Below are 19,623 nucleotides of genomic sequence, written 5' to 3' on the forward strand. Positions count from 1 at the left end.
GTTATTTCATTTTTTGATGTATATTTTTAGATATATTAATAATTTTTTATATAAATATATATTTAAAATATTTAGAGATAAATTTTATAAACATTAATAATATTATATAAATAATATATTATTAATCATGAATTTTAAATAATTTGATAATAAATTTGAATGCTAAAAATCAACTAAAATAATCGAATAAAATATCCTTTTAACCCATTAATATTCAAAAAGGGATCCAAATTAACTAAATTGCGTCAATTAATCATTATTTTGTTTTGAACCGAGTATTACTCACTTGTAAATACCAAAGTAAAAAACTTTTATTATTGATCTTTAATATTTTACTTAATTCTAAGATTGATAAAAAGTAAACTTCATCAAATCTTTGTAATAAAAGAACATTTTTAAAGGGAAAAGATCCAAGATTCAACAGCTCTAATTTATTATTTTATCTTTAATTAAAATCTTTGGCTAAGCTAGTATTGTTCGTGTTTTTTTTCATGTAAATAGTGTCAAATTACAACGAAGAACACTCGAGGAATCCAAGCTCTTACAGTCATGCTATTACATTGTTATTTGTTAACGTTTAGCTCCTCTGAAACTCAGGAGTGACTACTACAACTCCGGTTTACCGGAAAACTTGTCCGAAATGTTGGCTAGAACAAAACCTGCAAAGACCTGTGTCGGAAGAAAAGTGGCAAAACAAGTTAAAGAAGATCAAGATAGTTGAGGGCTGAAAAGTGATTATAGTTCCATGTTTTGATCACCGGGAAAGGAACTTTCGGTTGTTTTCTCCCCCGAGTAAAACGGAACAGCATACTGGGTTTTGAACGAACATGAGAAGCAAGCTACCTGAATGCAGCCGAAGATGTAGACTGCAGAGAAGTGACGGCCGTGTATAACCATGTCAGCTAACATCGCGATGGGAATTGTCAATGACATTCCTAGTGTTGCAACTAATGGAGTTGTCCAAACCACAGAGAGGGCCCTGCATCATTTGTTAACAGAATAAAATTTCAAACACATTTTCACAACAACATCAACATGTCTGGGATTGATTGGGTCGAGTTATTATGGTTCAACAGCTATCCAAGCAATGAGCCAAGTCCGTAATCTCACATTGTTCTTGGATATGGATTAAGGGGATGGGAAAAGGGTTCATGATTTCAAGTCATGGTGGCATTCAACTAGTTCAGAAGTGAAAGGAGGCTGCTCTACATACCAGAAGTAGTCTGACAGAACACTCCCCACAATGCCATTAAACAGAACTACTTCCCCGACAGATGCCGAATGTGGAAATGAGAATGGAGGTTCTATCCCCACAGCATTAAGTGGCCACACTGCACATAGATGACAGAACTGTGTGAATTCGAAGGAAAAACTGTTGGCACAAACGCTGAAGATGAGCATTTGACCGAAGATTCCAGCAGCACAGGCAAACGCAAGCCCTCACATCTTGGGAGAAACGAGAGAACAAACATGCACTTAAGTTACTTGAAATATAAGGAGATTAATAGATTATTTACCGAGCCACCAAAGGCCGAGAAGAGTGAAGAGACCAATGTATCCAAAAAACTTTTGAACATCAACCTTCTCTCCTTCTGATCCAGCAGATTTCTTGAGCAGAACTGCATAAATGGACCAGTAGGTGGATACAGAGTAGAAAAGCACGGAAACGATCTGACCAAATAAAATTGATTATAATCATGGTTGATTCTAGATACATCAAGAGATCCTACCTGTAAATAAGCCATATGAAATTGCTGAAAGAAGACCAAAAATGTCTCCTGTGATGCAGTGCCTTCTAGTCCTGGGAAACATGAACATAACATGATTCCATAAAAGAAGATGATCATGAAAGAAAAACCCAAAAACCATTATAGCAGCATTATTATCAATTGCAGGAATCATAGCCTAAATAATTCTCGAAGAAGGAGCATGCAAAGATTATGTGAAGAGTGTCTGAGGCATTTCAATATTCAGCAATTTGATGGGTGCTTCCTATAAGCAACCTGAACATTATACAGCATTAATTTATGCATCTCTAGTATATTTTATGTATTATAAAGGAATAAAGAAGTATCGGCAAAGAAATGTTATACATTCTTGGTAGAACTAGATAAGAAAGACCCAACTCACTCAGAGACGCTCAGCATTTCATCTGACGCCCATGTTTTGCCGACCGTGGTCATGGCAACACCTGCCATGCTAATAAATACAGCAACCACTTTTGCAACATTTATAGTATCCTGGCCAAGAAGAGCCCCAAAGAAGAGTGTAAAGAGCCCTGAAGTAGAGGTTAGGACAGTTGTACTAGCAACACTAGTATTTGCCAGAGCAGAGTTTGATAAATACTGCAAGATATAAAGCAACCATATATTAGTCATGCATTCGGATAAATGCACCATGCTTGCAATCTTATCCAGTTCAGATTACTCAGATTATATACTAATTCAAACTAGGCAACAGATGTCCACAAGAAGATATCCCAAGACTACTTGCTTCGGTATAACCTAAATCAGCCCCCTCACGAATGTGTCCTGACAGCCAATGATTCTAACAGGAAGATTAAGATAAAATGATGTTACCTCAGTTATAAACCATATTGGAGTTAGATATAAACTGCACTTGGCAATTTCCCATGAACTCAGTCCACCACCATGTTCAGGCAATTGAGGTTCATCTTTCTCATTACTTGAGTTGAGAGGCTGCCCCTCTTCTCTTTCACTAAGATCCTTGTCAGTTATCAAGCAGCTTCTGAGGTCAGCTTCTGCACTGTGGGGCAAGTCATTGATCTTAAGAGAAATATCGGGCCCAATCGAAGTGCTAATTACGGAGCTGCCTTCGTAGAGGTTTCTAAATAAATTTGCATCAAATAAGTTCCAAATCCAATCCTTTAAAACTGCTATGGGTATATAAACCACCATAAGAGACACACCAAGGTAAGTGAGTGCAAATGGTTGTTTGTACTCAGCGAAAATCCTCTGAAACAAGTAATCAGTTTTAAGTTAAAAATTTATGATAAAGATAGAAACAAAAGAAGGACCATGTCCAGGAAAGCTGTGTAAGAAGAAAAGTTGAACAAACCTCTTTGATGCTACTTATACAGAGGCAAATCAAATGAAATATCTAATCTTCAATCAATACTACCCAAAGATAAATATCAATCAAGATACTCAAAAGGACCTAACATGAATCCTAGCTTCAGAACTTTAAACAAAATGTTCTTAGAAAGCATGGAGTACTGAGAATCAATGAGCTATATATCTCAGGAAATAGTCATTAAGAAACACAGCAATAATTTAGCTCCTGTCACGTTCGAACACACAATTCATTTAGTTTTTCTTTTCAATTCCAAACATTTCTTGGTAACCAAATAATTCCCGGAGAGCTTAAGGAAAACAGAGCATAATAAATAGACAACAAACCTGTGTTATCTCTGCAGATGCAACCCATATAAACACAACGGTGCCAATCAAACCTAACCCAGCATTATACCTCCAACCCATCACCTAAAACACCAAACCAAAACGCTAGACACTGGAAATTTGATCCAAAAAGATTGAGCTGAATTGGCCTTGAATTTGCTATATCAAATCCTAAAAAGCTATATCTTTTGTATCATTCAAATATTTTGAGCTGAATCAGGGGACAATTTTGAATCAGTGTAACCAACTGGTGCGTGAATGACAAGGTATAAGTCTTGAATTGAAGTTATCGGCTTTCTTTTCTTTTTTATTTTCTTTTTAATGGGATTTATTTATTTATTTATTTTGTTTTTGCCGTTAGAGTCAGCAGGACAAGACCGTGAGAGTGACAAGTGGTTTCATGTCAACGAAAGGATCGTTAAAAATCTGGGGGTTGAAGCCGATGACGTGGCGTTTTAACTCCGCGGAACCTTTAAGAAGGGGGAGCTGGAAGCGGTCACAGGATCTGTGGGTCCCATTCATCTCGAGCCATGTCAATGGTCCAAGCACACGTGAGCCCTTTGACGTGGCAAGACACTTGCGGTAGGCCCTTACTCTGTTCTCTTGACTGTGATCTTAATGCTTTATCAGTTTGTCCTTGCCTGGAACATTGTAGTTAAGGAAACAGCAGATATTTTCTCAGCAAATTAATGGAATGCTTAAATCATATGATTTTGTTTTTCCCACTGGAATTATGTTGTACAGGAAAATTGGGGTACAAAATTTCTCTGTCTAACAAGCTCATGAAGATCATGGACAATCTTGAACACAGCCTCAGGCCTTGCCAACTTCAAAGCATTTTGTGACATGGCCTTGAGTTCATCTGCTTTGGGTCCAAACCACTGGGCAACAATATTAGCTATCTCTTTTGGTGACTTGGAAAATTTCCCACATCCATTTTCCACCACATAAGGAACATTTCCAACCTCCTGTAAAAGCCAAAACAAGACTTTCTTAAGTTTTCTTGACAAAAGTTAAAACTCCAATACAAAAGTTATATTTCAACACTCACATTGATCTTCTGATATAATTTAACCCAACATTATGAGGTAGAGACTAGAGAGTACAGACAGAAGTGAGGAAAAATGTTAGAAATTTAATGTTGGGGATGGGGTGTAAGAACTAGGAACATTTTGTTCTGGATCTCCCATCATTTCTCCTTCCGCTTATACCATATCGGTGGCTAAAGCAAACTACTCATAAAGGTAAGGTGTGTCAAACTACACGGTTTTCCTACAAGATCTGGAAAGTTATAGAGAAAATCACCTGGCAAGTTGTACCAGTAAAACATAGTTTCAAGAGAGTGAGATATAGAATCTGTTGGCAAAGGTAATTTTGCCAACCCCAAAGGAAAGATTTCTAGGAGGAGGCAAAGTTGCACATATGCTACTGGCTCTTCCAGTCACAAATACAACCTTGTGTATTGTGATGATCTATACCATCTAAGGCATGGCATTAAATTAGATGTCATTTGCTTCAAAAAAGTATATGACATTCAAGTATACACAGGGCAAAAAAACCTATAGACCATCTTCTGTGTAAACTTTAGTTGCTTACACTCTCTTTTTCCTTTTTTACTTACAGCTGATAAGTAAATCATATGGGTGCACAAGAAACAGGAAATATAAAAATTATAATACCTTTTAGATTTCAATATGTTTTAGCCTAGTTTAGCTATTTACTGTAGTCAACTTATTTATTACATTTGATAAATTAGGGATACTCATCTTAAGCAAGACTAAGAACAGAAGTACAGTATTTAGATAATTGAAATATGGTCTAGATAATAATTGCAAAATGCAGCTAGGAAGAATACCTGCCTCTTTCCCCCCAAAAGCCAACCTTTTTTTAATCTACTTCAGAAAGATTACATCTAAAAGTGAAAAAAAAATAAAGAAAGAAAAAAGAAAACTTACCTGCCCAGCAATGTAGTCATTCAAAATTATAGGAAGACCTCGTATCATAGCCTCAGCAATAGTCCCTGGGCCCGCCTATTGAAGCAAAAGTCATTCAAGATTAAGAAAATGCATTACAGGCATCCATATATCATTACTGCCATCAGAAAGTTACCTTTGTAATAATGCAGTCGCAAGCACCCATGCATTCCTCCATTTTAGTGACAAATCCCTTGACCTATAAGATTGCGCGATATCAGAAAAATATCATATGCATGTGAGTCTGTGAATATGTATCTGCGAATATAAAGGAACATCATATGGCCTATATGAACCTTCTTTTTATCACAAAAGTTGGGAAATGGTTTGGCATGCTTAATGCAGATAGACATATGCTATAGAAATCTGTAAAAATTTAGAATAAGTTTATCATATATTTACACTAGTTGAAGGAGAATATAACAAAAGTCTTCTCATGGTTCTTGAGAAAGGCATGTGCATAGGAATTATAAGTAGAAGTCTAGAAGAAGATGTAGCTGTCCAAAGTACCCTTACATATTAAAAACTGAAGAACAATCAATACCTGGACAGGAATTTTCCAATCAATTGAAAGCAATTTGCTGGCAAGCTTTTTGTTACGGCCACAAATCACAAGGATTTGACCTAGTGGCTCCCCAAGGTTCTCATCATATAATGCATTTCCAAGTGCACGAGCAGTAGCCTCAATGGGCCCCATTCCTTCCCCTCCTCCCATCAGCAAAACAGCAGGAAGATCCTCATCCATTCCTAATTCTCTCCTCAGCTCAATCTACAATTATCAAAAACGAAAATTTTCAGTATCCTTTGATCCAATCAGACAAAGAAAGATGAACAGACATAGAGATCTCAATGGAGATAATAAATTCAATCATAATTGCAGTAGCACATGAAACAAAAATTGGTCAAACAGAAATCTGCAAAGTGAAAAGGAAAATTAATTGCGGCAACTGAATTGAATAAACTTGTAGCATCAAGACTTTTGTCCATGTGTGCAAAAGTTGGCAACAATAGTTTACATCGAAGAATAAAAGTCAGATTGGCATAGAGAATATGATAGTTCATTAGTTTGAAAGGTAATTACCTTTGGCCGGACAGGCTTCACAAAAGAAGGTCGCACTGGAAGGCCATAAACCTTAATTTGGGATGGTTGAAGTCCAGCTTTTAATGCCCTTTTTGCTACTTCTGCTGTTGGGCAATAGCATCTTGTTACAAGCTTATGAAACCTAAAAAAAATTACATACATGACTGAAATTACACCAAGAATAAGTGGATTGAGAAGTATGAAACTAAGATGCAGAACTAACCATGTAGGATGACAGGTGCTTAAGTCTGTGACCACTGTGGTAAAGACTATCTTCTTTAGTAGACCCTTTGCCCTCAGAATACGAAGTGGAACATGTTGCATCAGTGGATGTACGCTGATAATAATGTCTGGCTGGTATTTCATCAACCCTTTGGCAACCTCTCTACAATAAGAATACAAAATAACAAAATCAAAATCAGATAAGTACATGCCCTAAAACAGATGCATGTCCTTCTGTCTCTATGCATTCACAAAAAAATCAAAGCTCAAACAAAAAGAAAAGAAAAGAAGTTGATAACTTGAGTCATACGAGAATGGTAAAACAAATCATAAACTAATTTCTTGCAAGGCTGACAATCTTTATTCTGTTTCATTCACATATCTTCTCACATTAGATCAAAAGAGTTGACAGAGTCATTGATAAAAACTTGTTGAATGGTGCTTTGTTATGAAGCACAGCATAATTAGCACTACAGAAAAACAATCTAAATGCATCTATACCAAGAAGACCACAAATTCTCACCTAGCAATGAATGTTGAAGTTGCAGCAAAATTAGACTGATGTACCACCCGTGGAGCAGTTCCATAATACGTCATTTTCCACAATGATCCATGTTTCACCAAGAAGTTATAGCTCTTGGGTAATTGATTAAATGGCCAGGGCGTATGTTCAGACCACAAATCCGTAACAAATACCTGCAATACGCCATTGTTAAGATACATAACAATGATCAATGAACAACATACGCACCCAGTAATTCTTATCCCCTAATTGTTCAACCACTTGCGAAGAATTGTACAAACATAAAGACAAATAAAACTGAAATAAACCTCCTTTAATGTAGTCCCAGTTAATCAAAACAACACTAACACTGCAAAAGTACTGATAAAAGAAGTAAACCTTCTTAATTTATGCATTTTGTCCACATTTTCTTTGCCACCAAATAAAAGGAAACTGACCTGATAATCGTCTCCAAATTCCGCATAAAAGGCAGCCTTAATAGCTTCAGCGGAGGCTCTATGACCCCCACCAGTATCACTCATCAAAATCAAAACTTTCTTGGGGGTCTCAGCTCCAACTCCATTCAAAGGCAAACCTTCAACCTCCAAAACACCACCACCACCATCTACTCTCAACCCATTGCTATCCTCAGAACCAACCCGAACCGAAGCGAACCCAATCGGGATTCTATCGCAGTGAAATTTAATCACTCTATTGAACTCATTCACGATTCTCCTAACACTCGAAGAAACGCTGTTCCGAGCACCCAAACTGAGTGAAGCAGCAGCTGTAACTCTACGCCTTCTCTGAGAAACTGAACCTCCGAACCCCGAAAAATACATGTAATTTGGCTTAAACGAATAGAACCCATCTGAATTTGAGCTATAAAAACTCTTGTTGAATGCTAAGTGACCCAATTGAGTCACGAGATCGAAAGCAGGGCTCGATTCTTGGGTAACCACGGAGGGGTTTCGCATTTTGGAAAGCTTTTTCCTAGTTGCAGAGTCGATGAGAAATAAGTTAAAAACAATTTAATCCATACTAGTCCTTATCACAAATAAGAACCAAATTTCATCTATTTATATGAAAATCTAATGGTGTTTCCGTAGCCACAGAGTTAGGATTTTGTAAGTAGATACCGAGAATCGAAACCAAAAATGCTTTATTGCTGCTGCTGCTGCTCACTCTCTCTCTCTCTCTCTCTCTCTCTCTCTCTCTGCCTTCGACAATAACCAGACCCACGTTTCTTGGGTTGGGTTTGGGTTTGCCAAGTTAGCTCCGGTTTGGTTCGTCCACAAGTTTCATGTTTGGTCCCCCTCGCCGCACTCTACGAGCCACATCAGACATCAAAGTCCACCTCAAAATAATCAAAACCAAACGATTTAATTTATGCCAAAAAAAAGAAAATGTTCCGGCTTTTGCACTACAGAGCATTCACATTCCATTTGACCCATTTACGTGTCTTTCGGGGTTAGGCGGCCCTGACCACTTTCCATTTTGTTTCCCAAACTTGGTCGAGCCGACCATCTTCCTTCACGTGCTTTGCGTTAGCTGATGGGCTTATCATCAATTTGGGTTCATTATCTTTCTAGATCCTTACATACTTTCTCATTCAAAATTTTAAAATGGAACCAATGGATAATCTCGAAATTTGATTAAGTCAACGTATTTTTCTTCATTTGCTTTGATTATGAGTTTATTATCAGGGTTAATTATATTTTTGAATTATCATATATTTATTTATTTTAAATTTTAAAATTAAACTATACAGATCGATTCAATATTTTGACATGTAATTACACATTTGTATTAAAATAATCACATGTATAAAATTATCTAAACATGTGATTAAAAGGTGGAGTCTATGTTAGTTGGATACATGCCTTTCCAATATTTAATCATAAAGAAAAAATAAAAAATCGAGGGTTAAATCTAAATTTACTTTTAAAAATGTCAACTAATTAATACGAGTGAGGATGATTAAGGGATAGGGATAATATTACTCCTTTTATCCTTAGTTACAAGTATTTGTTTATAAAAACGATTACCTCCTCTCTGTCTTGATTTCATTATTTATTTTTATTAGACAGATCACTTTTCTCGATTTTTTTTATTTTTATATTTTTCACATTATAAAATAAGTAAATAAAAAGAAACCCAACTTTCACATTATCCTCGTTTTAATATGACTCAAGTTTGCCAAGTTGACCACAAAAAAACCTAGGTGGTGCCAAGCCTCCGGCCACTAAGTGTTCATATCACCATAGTCACACGCATTCAAAGTTTGCAAAAAAACTTTAACAATTAGATTAGATTTGTTGTTGAAATGTCTAAGAAACAATTAAGCATGTGAATTTCATGCAAACTTAGTCTATATTATTGTGCGAGCATGTGACATTCAATTGTTCATGATAACGACGAGAACCCCACCGTCCTCACCGTCCTCTCCGTCCACCAAATCGATCCTTTGGTGGAACTCCCACTAAGGTTTTGGATATGAAATTTCTTCATTTGCCACATAGCTTGCAAAGCTAAAGCCTCTTTGAACTCCATTGTTGTTGTTATGCTACCAGTTTGTATATGTCACCTTTCTTTCATCATGTTCATCTGAAAAAATTCAATGGAAACATCGTTTGTCAAAATGGGTTTGAGTCATGAAACGACCAAACCATAAACTTGGAGGAGGTTTTGCCTTGAAACCAGGCACTGGCCATGGGCAGGCCATATAGTGGAAAAGGGTTGTGGGCTTTGAAGAAGAGACCCAGACTTTGTGTCTTTGGGCTTGAATAATATATCCTATAATAATATATATTTATATAATATTCTTTCACAATGATGGATGATCAACTTTTCATTAGTCAAACTTTTATACAAAGATTCAAAACAAGGCATTATGATTTCCAACAGAAAAAGTCAATAGTATGAAAAGGGAGCAAGAAGGTATTAAGTTTTTTTTTTTTTTGTTTTTGCACTTTTTCTAGATATAATATGATTCTATACACTCATGATTTATAATAATGGTTCTATGCATTTGAAAATAATAGTAATTGATGTATTAGATAATATTGACAAAAAATAAATGGGCAGAGAAGTTGAATTCTCATCATTAATTAAGATCTCTAACTTTATACTCTACTTTCATTATCTAAGCTAAGCTACATACTGTAGACACATTAAATGTGATTGAAGATAAAGATAGAAATGGGTAACAACAATTATTGAATGTTTGTTATCTTAACAATTATTGAATGTGTATGCATATTTATTAATTACACGTCAAGACTGGATTCTTTGGTTATTGAAAATGACTCTAAGAATGCCATTCACTATGCAAACAGTTATATCAATTGTTCTTTAACGGACGAAACATATGAGATTGAGATGAATTGCATCTTGGGCTTGTCTTTCCAACATATTCTTAGAAAGACGAATTCAATTGCTTGTGGAATAACAAAAACCTAAAGTTATCGTGTTAGGGATTTTTATGATATTTCTAATTATTGGGTTTTTTGGTTTTTGTTTATTTTCTTGCCTTTGGAAGTAAAAAACAAAAAAATCCTTCAATTATTAAAGTGAGTGAGATTCTTCCTTTCCTTCCCATCCTCACAATCCCTTTGGCTTACAACACCAAAAGAGAAAAAGAAAAGAAAAAAAAGAGCAAGGACGCCAATCACATCACCATCGAAGGCAAGAATCCATGCTTGAAACATTGAGCTTCAAGCAATAAAAAAAAAGGAATAGATTTAGGCTCTGGGTCATAGGACATGTCTTATAGAAACAAGACAAGCATATCGCACGAGTGGGGTTAGAAAAATGATAATGGTAAATGAATCTTTGAGTGGTCCAATTTCTTCTCATACTTGGAAATGATTTTACAGGGTGCGCACACACACGTAAAACTTTTTCAGGCATTTTCAAATTTCCTTCTTTCACACACAAAAAAAGCAAAATTAGTGCATGCAAGAAAGTGCTTCTAGCTTTTGGGAAAATGCTCTCATCATCACTCAGCCCCCCTCCCCCTCCCTCCTTCCATATGCTCAAGGCCACTATCTTTAACTAATGTCAAAGGCTTTAATCATAAAGTGGGGAAGCCAGAAATGTTGTCTTGTCCGAATGACAATAACACAGGAATACCCCAGCCCTTTGATGTTCAGCTAACAATCATGGATGTTTCTCTCAATGGGGCATATTTTGATATCTTGCTTGACTTTTGTGTGCCTCAAAGGGATGAGAAAACGCCTTACCTAGATGTTCTTGTCTATGGAAATTTGGGCTTCTAGAGGCTGCTAATAATCCTCAAATTAATCAGAACCTGGAAGACTTGTTAAAAGAGGATTGGGTGATGAAACTCCTTGTATGCTGGCTTTTTTTTTCTTTTTTTTTTGTTAGGAGGGGTTTCGTTAATCACTTTTTATGCTTAAGACTCACTTATTGGCAGACATGACACATTTTCTTTTTTCAAAACTTGAAGGGCCAAATGTACTGTTTCACCACACTATCCCCCCTCTTGCATTAATGATGTTAATTAAAGAGAAGCATATCCTCCAAATCATATTGAAAAAGTTATAACAACGGAATTTTGTATTTATCCTTCAAACATAGTTAGAAAAATAAACTCAATATATTAAAGATGAATCGACAAAAATAATGTTCTTATTTCTCTTAGCTTGCTAATTTTGAAGATTTTAACTCTCCCCAACCTCATAATTTAAACAAAAATCCCATTGTAAAAGTAAAACCATAAGGCAAATTAAGGCTAAGGATAAAACTTGATAAAAACTAGATTAAGTTAATCATTTAACCTGCCCATTTGATTTGTTAATCTAAGTCAAGAACTATAATTATTGATGAGGAAAGAGACACAGCTAGTTAGTTCTATATATAATATTTTAAATAGAAGGGGAAAATAAATAAGCTTGATCTTCATCACCACCATGGCCCATCCTGGTCATGCACGTTAACCCAAATTGCTTCCTTGTAACTTGTAAGACTAAATGAAAGCAAACAATCCACGTTGCTCTCGAGTCCCCATACGACACGCACAATTGCATCAACTTTCTCGTCAACGCCAAGGCCCTAGGTTCAAATATTTCTTAGGAGATGACTTGACTTAATACACTCTATATATATATAATGTAATACTGCGAGTCTTTATCAAAAAGGGCGTAATTTGCCCTTCAAAATGTGAAAGACGAGACCCAGTTTGCAGCTTTGCTTGACAGGTTGTTATTGACTAATAATGAAGCTGCACCAAAGAGGATCTGTCTTGACAGTAATTTGTCTTCATTTATTTATTTATTTTGAACATTCGGATGAGTTTATAAGGAGAATTAATATGGAGCCCAAGCTAAAGCAATCTGATCACGCCAATGTCTAGGAAGACCCACACGTTTAATTTGCGGTGATAGCTAGGATATGCCATGGTGTAAGCATCAAGTGTGGTTCCACGCTGGAAAAATACCGTGTTTTCACTGTTAGGTGTAAATCATTCGAATCAATGGTATTTGAATTGGCATGAATAGAATCAGGAATTTACAAGAACACCGATCAAATCTCTGATCTTCTGGTTCCACAGAAGATTGGATACACAATGAATTATAATATCAAAACAATCCCATTTTAACACCGACACAATCCCTAGCTCATAATCGCCTAGTTGCCCTTCAATCCGCGTAACATTCTAAGTTTCGAATCTTGTTTTTCAAGATTACTAGGGAAACTTGGTTACGTAAAAAGATTTGTTACAATTTTTTTCTTCATGAAAGAGAATTTTTCTTTTTTGGGTCTATTTGAATAGTTGATGGTGTTTGTGTACGCAATGCCATTTTCCAAATTTAAGTCAAACCCAAAGTAGAAAGTGGAGAATAAAAGATGCAATAATTGGACAGACGAGAATTAATATGGAAAAATACGAATCCAAACAAATTTGCTTTAGACCATACAATTCGTTTTGGGTCGTATGAAGTTCAACGCCAATAATGCAGAGAGGAATTGGGAAAACCGCGTGAACAAAGTTGCAAACTCTGTGGATAAATGATATATCAAATTAAGACGCAAGCCCAAGGACTTAATGAATTCATCATTGTTTCTTTGGCTACAAAACAGTATATATATTAAAGTCAAAATTAATAGGAATTTAGCCATTCAACGAAAGATTGAAAACATTAGGATACAATATTTAGACACTTTCAAATTTTGATTAAAATTATATAGAGTTATATTAATTTGATAAATAGACGCTACGTTTTAAAAAAATATCTGTTCCTGGATACATAAGTCTAACCATTAATTAACCGTTAAGGTTTTCATTAATTTGTTGACGTGGTAATATTTTTTTAAACAATTTTACTCTTGTTAAAAATTATAACACTATATAAACCTTTATTTTTCATTTTAAAAAACTTACCTTCCTTCTCCAATCAGATCTAACGTTCTCCGACTAGATCTAAGCTCCTCTCTTTGAGGAGGTGTGATTTGGAGCTTGAGGTCGCGCTAAATCTAGCACTCATCGACGTCGAGAAGTGTCAGATCTGAACACAAGGTGATCGACTTATGTAAAAGAACGTCGTCGGTTGGTCAAATTGTTTGAAAAAAGAAAAAAGTTCAGAGAAAGAGGAAAGAATATTTTAATCTTTTCACTTTTTCTGTTAACAGTGTTAAAAACTTTTAGGATAGAATATTTATTTTTCAAATTAATGAATTATCGTGTTATTATATTCAAAATTTGAAAATGTCTAGATATTTTACCTAAAATATTAATTTTCCTTCATCCCACTAACAAAGAGAGTTGAGATATACTTTATACTCAATATCTTCACATACTGTGAATCTTACGTAATAAGTAATTGTTAAGATAATTATATAAATTATTTGATTAATCAATTTGCCATTGGTAAAAAGAAGAATGTTATTTATTCGAGAAAGATGGCATTAAGTTAAGGTTGAAGAGAATTTTGGATGGAAAAAGTGCAAGAAATTAATAATGAGGATAAACCAGTTTGAGAAGTGATGATTGTCTGGACAAAGTTTCATCAACCAATTAAAGAAAAAGTCAAGAAATGATATTTAAAATTAATAAATGCCAATCATTATCAGGTTGGCAAGGTGGCCATTACTGTCGGTCTCGTTTTGATCTTCAGGGAAATTCATGGCATCTTAGGAGAAAATAGAAAGGAGAAGAGAAAGAGAAAAAAAATAAAAGATAACCATGCAACGATACAAGAACAATAACAGTACTTTTAACCCACAAATGATCTAATCCCCAAGACGAAGAAAGACGACGTAAAAATTTTTTTACCATTTTTTTTGTTTGTTTTTTGTGAAGAACAACAGAACCCTAATCTCGTTTCTCCTGACTAGGTGAGCTAAGTGGAAAAAGTGTCAAGAGCTCCGGTGGGTTGCTTCCTCTAGGGGTATTTAATGGTGATGGGTGCAAGAAAAAGCCCTTCCCGGCAATCGCCTTTTCCTCCTCAGAAACCACTGGAGATGATGGTGACAGGGGTCCGGGACTCGAGTAGAAGAGTGATTCAGACCCCAGAGGAGTCACCGGACTGGGAACCGGCGACTCGACCCTGCGACCTTGGCCTGGAGAAGAGCAGTACTGATGCTGGCTGTTAGGTGAATTGCGTAGTGTGGTGAGACCAAGCTTGATCTCGAGCTTTCTCATGGTGTGTTGCCTGCGTTCTTGGAGCTTGAAAGGTGGTCGACGGCGTGGCCCTGTCGGGTCACCACCACCAACTGGTAAGGAAGGTTTCGAGCAGACCCTTCCATGGATTGTAACAGGGAGTTTCTCCACGTCGCTGGCGACTCCCGTAAGCCTTTGGACCAGGTCCCTGAAGGTGTTTGCGTCGGCTTGAACAAAAGTCGTCGGCGTTGGCGCCGTCGCAGGTGATGATGAAGCTATGGCGTTCAGGTGCTTTTCCATTTGAAGCAGTTGGCAAGAACAGGAACTAAAAGGGAACTGGCTTAAGACAACAAAGTAAATTTCTTGTTGATTGTTTTATATATAGAGAGGAAGAGAAAGAGAACGTTTGATGGAATGTTTGTGTATGGGCATACGTATGGCTAAAACCAGGGCAAGAGCTTTCCCTTTCTTTCCACCAAGCAAATTTGTTTTATGAAGAAAAATTGTAACCCAAATCTCAAAGTTATACTACTTTTAATCAGGATCTTGACAGCTATTTCAGATTATTGTTAATAAATATATCTGATGTAATTAAAAGTTAAGACTATATACTACATAGAATAATAATAATAATAATAATAATAATAATAATAATGTCTTTATTGCCTGTCTCTTTCATACTTGGTGGTATTGTAAGCAGAACTCTATATGGGTTTATATATATGTATCCCATGCATCACTGTATGTTATTAGCAGGTCAAATATTTTCACATCGTTAATACACTGACAGTATATATATATATATATCAAACATAAACTTAAAATTACTATGGTGAAATAAGATTATATGGAATGTTGCAAGGAAATCATAGACATATGATGATGATTATTAAGTGTCTGAATACCGAGATGGATCCAGAGTGATTTCTATTGTTTGTATTCTTTCTCTTTTAATGAAATCAAGAGTCTTGACTTTTTTTAAAAAATTATTTTATATTATTTATAGAAAAAAAAAAACCCATATTCAAATTTGGATTTCACCATCAAGCTGATGATTACAAGGAGATTAAATGAATATATACGACAATGATTTGAAACAGTTGAAAGTTGCTTTGTTAAAATTGGGTACGGAAGGGTAAGTGGTTGCTGTCAAGTTGGCTTAATTAGGTTAACATCTCTTGTCCCTCCTCCCCTACATATTATCACTAAAAACCCTATGCCCAACAACGATATCTTGTAATCCATTTGTTAAGGGCAGGGAGAATTAATCTGGCTATCTTATCAGGAAGAAGGCTTTGGAAGAATATATAGGAACAGGTACTGCTTGCTTGCCATATAAAGAAGCTAAGAGAGGATTAGACCCCATAAAAACTGCATCTTACCTGATGATCAGGTAGAGTGTATAGAGACAACTAGATATATATGATTGCTCCACTTAATAGTTTTTGATTTTTGGTTGGATTTGAATATGACTAACCAAAGGTAAGCATGATAAGTCCCATTTCATCTAATAGAGGTAATCAAATTAAGGCAAAAGAATTTCATTAACACCTCAAGTATTATTATTATTATTATTATTTTGCTTTCTTATATTATCTTATCATGTTTGTGTCTTTTTTTTTTTTGTTAATATTATTAATGTTACGATGTTGTTAAAAATTTATAATTTGAGAAAATGAAACTAAAAAAGTTGGGCTTCAATGACTTAAAGATTCATGAATTCAAAAATCTAAGCTAAATTGATACTTGAATTTGGACCGATTCGATTAATTTTTTTTATAATATTTTTAACCGAATTAATCAAATTGCCTTATATAAATGTTTTTTTTAGCTGATCCATTATGGCCTGGAAAGATGGGCCGCTTGATGGGCTTCTCGTAGGGCCAACCCAATACCTGATGCTGTTATCTATATATATGTATATATCTTTATTTTGAATTTAAAAATAAAGTTTGAATATTCTCTTGAAATTTATAAATATGTAAAAAGATTTGAGTGTAAAACTTGTCATGGCACAACGAAGAAAATGCCAATAAACCATTCAATTGAAGAAAAAGTCGATCAAAACAAGTCCTGTTTGAATCATGCTTTATTGTTTAGATTGAATTTATTGTCTTCCTTTTCAGACATGGGAATAAGGAAAATCATGCTTTCCTTTCTGTTTTGTTATAAATTTTTAGTTAGTAAAAGATGAAATGAATTTATAAATAAAAGATTTTATTTTATTTATAATAAGTATATTTTGTCAGTTAAAAGTGATGAATTTGTGAGATAAACCCCTGAATTAACAAAAAAAAAAAAATGTGACAGGAGTCTTCAGCTTGTATACAGGCAAAGGCCAAGCCTTGAACCAACCAACAATTGCAAAAATCAAGTTTTGATTTTTCTTCTTGGTTTCTTCCTGCACGGTCCAAACAAGACGTGGGGCGCTTCCTTCCTCCGTAGATATAGTTAGCCAACAGCTTATAGCTCGCAGATTATCTTTTCATTCTTCCTTTCTTTCTCTTTGAAAACGAGGGAAACTTTCGTTGGTTTTGCGCCACAAGGAAGAAAACCCATCCCCAGAAACCCAAATTCCCCACCTATTTCTTTCTCTTTTATAAACAAAAAGCTAGCATCTTTGCAGAAGAAAATAGTAGTAACAGAGGGGTGGAAATGAAGAGTTGTGCGAGCTGTTACAGCCCGGTGATCGTGGGCAAGTCGATTGACAAGAAAGACATGAGCTTTCTATCAACAAATAGAGTGGCGTTCGGTGCTGGGGTTGTACCCCAAGGTTCAACGACGACTGCAAGGTCCAAAGGTTCAAGGGGTTTGTCTGTGAGAGCTTCTGCTGTTGATTCTTATGAGAGCTCTTCTGATTTCGTTAAGCGTATGGAAAAAGCTTGGGTCATCTCTCAGGTACAATTTTCATTTAATGTTATTGTTTCTGGCCTGGAATTTCAAATCTTATTAGTTTTGGGTGCCCCAATTCAATTCTATCAATGATTCAGCTTCCATGATGGTAGAATTTCAAATTTGTTGCAAATTTGTGCATTAAAACGCGTTTCTCGAACTAAAAGGGATTGAATTTGATTGGATTTATGTAGAATGGTTTATTTATTTATTTTTTAATTTTGTAATATGTGATATTGGGTGGTTGATGTTGAATGCAACTTAGATATTTAAATTCTGGAGAATTTCTGTATGTAAATGGGAAACAAATTTATCTATATCAATGGCTTTTCTTATTGAATTAAGTCTCTGGTTGAGTAAATTGGGGAGTGGATATTTTTCTTTACTAATTTTGTATATATTTAATTACTTGGTTGTATCATTTCCCTGGTACTTGCCAACTCTATTGTAGTTTCATTAATTCCAGGTTTGATACTTCATTCGGTTGATGTGAAAAATTATATAACATAGCATATATATGTGCTATGACATGGCAAGAATGTTCAATTTCCGATTGGTCCATTCAGTTTCCGCTGTTTCTAGTGTCATTCCATAGAGAAATGCTCTAGGAAAGAGGTTCTAAGATAATATTGATGCTATTGAAATGCATCTGAGATGGGATTTTGAGATTACATCCTGCTTTAGCAGGGGGAAAAATGGATAGTTGTTCATGCTCAACCAAAAGGATTGTATTCCTTTCTTGTAAGACACTTTTGGGAACTTGTTGAGTCCTTGAGCTAATTAAAGGCTAAAAGCCAAACTTTCTACAGTTTTTGGGTCCTAACCTTTTCATCCTTCATGATTTTACAGCAACCAAGGCCAGTTGCTTGTTCTTCATGCAAAGCCAAGGGGCACGTTGAATGCAAGTGGTGTGGGGGTACAGGCTTCTTTATCCTTGGCGATAATATGCTCTGCCAAGTTCCTTCTAGAAATACCAGTTGTGTAATTTGTGCTGGGAAGGTACATATTAAAACTATAGGCATCTCTATATCACGTACCTATGCATATCCTCGTTCTTTAGCAAGCTAGAGCGCTTGCTATACAGCCAACTACCCAACTTGCTTAAACATTTTTTCCTTTCATGGTTATTGTAGGGATCAAAGTGCTGCTCTGACTGCAAAGGAACTGGATTTCGTGCCAAGTGGTTGGGTGAACCTCCAATTTCCAAATAGTGGATAGTTTCTCAGTTGTTGCCTGTTGCCAAGTTAAGATGTTGTACGCTGCAAAACCACCATAAAATTTATTTGCTATGTCCAGTATGAATACAGCATAGCTTCTTTGACTCCAAAGCATAAATCATACCATGTATTTTTTTTGTTCATGTACTTGTACAATCTTGTCTCCTTACAAAAGAGAGAAAGAACAACAGTTGTTACTTATTGATTGAAATTGTCAGAATGTAGAATAATTCATTGTTTATCTAGAAGAAAGTCTTACTTTTTTATACATAGCAAGGTGAAATCACTTTTCAAAATTGAACAATGGTGAATTATGCAGAGCACTAACGGACAATTTCTTCAAGTTAGACTGATCAATGCCTGAAATGGTCTTGCAAATTGGAATTGCTATTTCCTTTTACATGCAGTATATCCTTGCTATGTACAAATTTGTACTTCTCTTGTAATTAACTGATGGGAAGACAAATGCCTTGCTCATTCTGTATGTTTGTTTTCTTTACTGTACGAAAACAGAGATTTTTTTATTTTGGTAAGAAATGGGAACCCTGCTCATGCTTTTTGTTCATGAATTAGCTTGCATAAACCATTCTTACTTCGCACATATTGCAATCTTGCTTTCTGTTAAGGAAGGAATTCATTTTTGGAAAATGAGAATTTTATTTGCATATTTAAACAAAAAGGAAATTTGAAGAG

At 35.4% G+C, this 19,623-nt stretch overlaps 4 protein-coding genes across 6 annotated transcripts; 1 reads left to right on the plus strand and 3 right to left on the minus strand.

The window, feature by feature from the left end:
- Positions 1 to 409: 409 nt before the first annotated feature.
- On the minus strand, positions 410 to 3,939 carry LOC18587677 (thiamine-repressible mitochondrial transport protein THI74-like). 2 transcript variants are annotated; one of them, XM_007011609.3, is made up of 8 exons: positions 3,420 to 3,939; positions 2,580 to 2,975; positions 2,131 to 2,240; positions 1,731 to 1,801; positions 1,518 to 1,619; positions 1,214 to 1,331; positions 844 to 979; positions 410 to 669 (listed from the first exon to the last, which is right to left on the minus strand). In XM_007011609.3, the coding sequence occupies exons 1-8, from the start codon at positions 3,498 to 3,500 to the stop codon at positions 607 to 609; spliced, it is 1,077 nt and encodes a 358-aa protein (XP_007011671.1). In that variant the 5' UTR covers positions 3,501 to 3,939; the 3' UTR covers positions 410 to 606. The 2 variants fall into 2 exon arrangements, with proteins under 2 accessions (XP_007011671.1, XP_007011670.1); XM_007011608.3 differs by having other exon boundaries at positions 2,131 to 2,345.
- A 153-nt stretch (positions 3,940 to 4,092) lies between these two features.
- On the minus strand, positions 4,093 to 8,529 carry MGD1 (monogalactosyl diacylglycerol synthase 1). Of its 2 annotated transcripts, XM_007011610.3 has the most exons (8): positions 7,656 to 8,524; positions 7,219 to 7,391; positions 6,697 to 6,858; positions 6,474 to 6,615; positions 5,937 to 6,161; positions 5,529 to 5,591; positions 5,375 to 5,449; positions 4,093 to 4,387 (listed from the first exon to the last, which is right to left on the minus strand). In XM_007011610.3, the coding sequence occupies exons 1-8, from the start codon at positions 8,172 to 8,174 to the stop codon at positions 4,151 to 4,153; spliced, it is 1,596 nt and encodes a 531-aa protein (XP_007011672.3). In that variant the 5' UTR covers positions 8,175 to 8,524; the 3' UTR covers positions 4,093 to 4,150. The 2 variants fall into 2 exon arrangements, with proteins under 2 accessions (XP_007011672.3, XP_088666048.1); XM_088809922.1 differs by having other exon boundaries at positions 6,474 to 6,858; positions 7,656 to 8,529.
- Positions 8,530 to 14,236: 5,707 nt separating this feature from the next.
- Positions 14,237 to 15,289, minus strand: LOC18587679 (VQ motif-containing protein 31-like). Its single transcript, XM_007011611.3, has one exon. It carries the CDS (start codon positions 15,119 to 15,121, stop codon positions 14,534 to 14,536), a length of 588 nt encoding a protein of 195 aa, XP_007011673.3. The 5' UTR covers positions 15,122 to 15,289; the 3' UTR covers positions 14,237 to 14,533.
- A 1,884-nt stretch (positions 15,290 to 17,173) lies between these two features.
- On the plus strand, positions 17,174 to 19,198 carry LOC18587680 (DnaJ/Hsp40 cysteine-rich domain superfamily protein). The gene is made up of 3 exons (XM_007011612.3): positions 17,174 to 17,719; positions 18,563 to 18,712; positions 18,847 to 19,198. Exons 1-3 carry the CDS (start codon positions 17,477 to 17,479, stop codon positions 18,922 to 18,924), a joined length of 471 nt encoding a protein of 156 aa, XP_007011674.3. The 5' UTR covers positions 17,174 to 17,476; the 3' UTR covers positions 18,925 to 19,198.
- The last annotated feature ends 425 nt before the right edge of the window (positions 19,199 to 19,623 follow it).

The sequence above is a fragment of the Theobroma cacao genome, chromosome 9 (assembly GCF_053813885.1).
Source record: "Theobroma cacao isolate CCN51 chromosome 9, ASM5381388v1, whole genome shotgun sequence".
In the NCBI taxonomy this organism is placed as follows: Eukaryota; Viridiplantae; Streptophyta; class Magnoliopsida; order Malvales; family Malvaceae; genus Theobroma; species Theobroma cacao.

Excerpts from the sequence above, each read along its gene's own strand:
- LOC18587677 (XM_007011608.3), bottom strand. The coding sequence starts at position 3,500 with ATGGGTTGGAGGTATAATGCTGGGTTAGGTTTGATTGGCACCGTTGTG. Across the intron at positions 1,802-2,130 it reads GAAATGCTGAGCGTCTCTGA|GACTAGAAGGCACTGCATCA; the intron begins GTGAGTTGGGTC and ends CATGTTTCCCAG. Across the intron at positions 980-1,213 it reads GTTCTGTCAGACTACTTCTG|GGCCCTCTCTGTGGTTTGGA; the intron begins GTATGTAGAGCA and ends CAAATGATGCAG.
- MGD1 (XM_088809922.1), bottom strand. The coding sequence starts at position 8,174 with ATGCGAAACCCCTCCGTGGTTACCCAAGAATCGAGCCCTGCTTTCGAT. Across the intron at positions 5,592-5,936 it reads ATTGGAAAATTCCTGTCCAG|GTCAAGGGATTTGTCACTAA; the intron begins GTATTGATTGTT and ends GCAATCTTATAG. Across the intron at positions 4,388-5,374 it reads ATGACTACATTGCTGGGCAG|GAGGTTGGAAATGTTCCTTA; the intron begins GTAAGTTTTCTT and ends TGGCTTTTACAG.
- LOC18587679 (XM_007011611.3), bottom strand. The coding sequence starts at position 15,121 with ATGGAAAAGCACCTGAACGCCATAGCTTCATCATCACCTGCGACGGCG.
- LOC18587680 (XM_007011612.3), top strand. The coding sequence starts at position 17,477 with ATGAAGAGTTGTGCGAGCTGTTACAGCCCGGTGATCGTGGGCAAGTCG. Across the intron at positions 17,720-18,562 it reads AAGCTTGGGTCATCTCTCAG|CAACCAAGGCCAGTTGCTTG; the intron begins GTACAATTTTCA and ends ATGATTTTACAG. Across the intron at positions 18,713-18,846 it reads GTGTAATTTGTGCTGGGAAG|GGATCAAAGTGCTGCTCTGA; the intron begins GTACATATTAAA and ends TGGTTATTGTAG.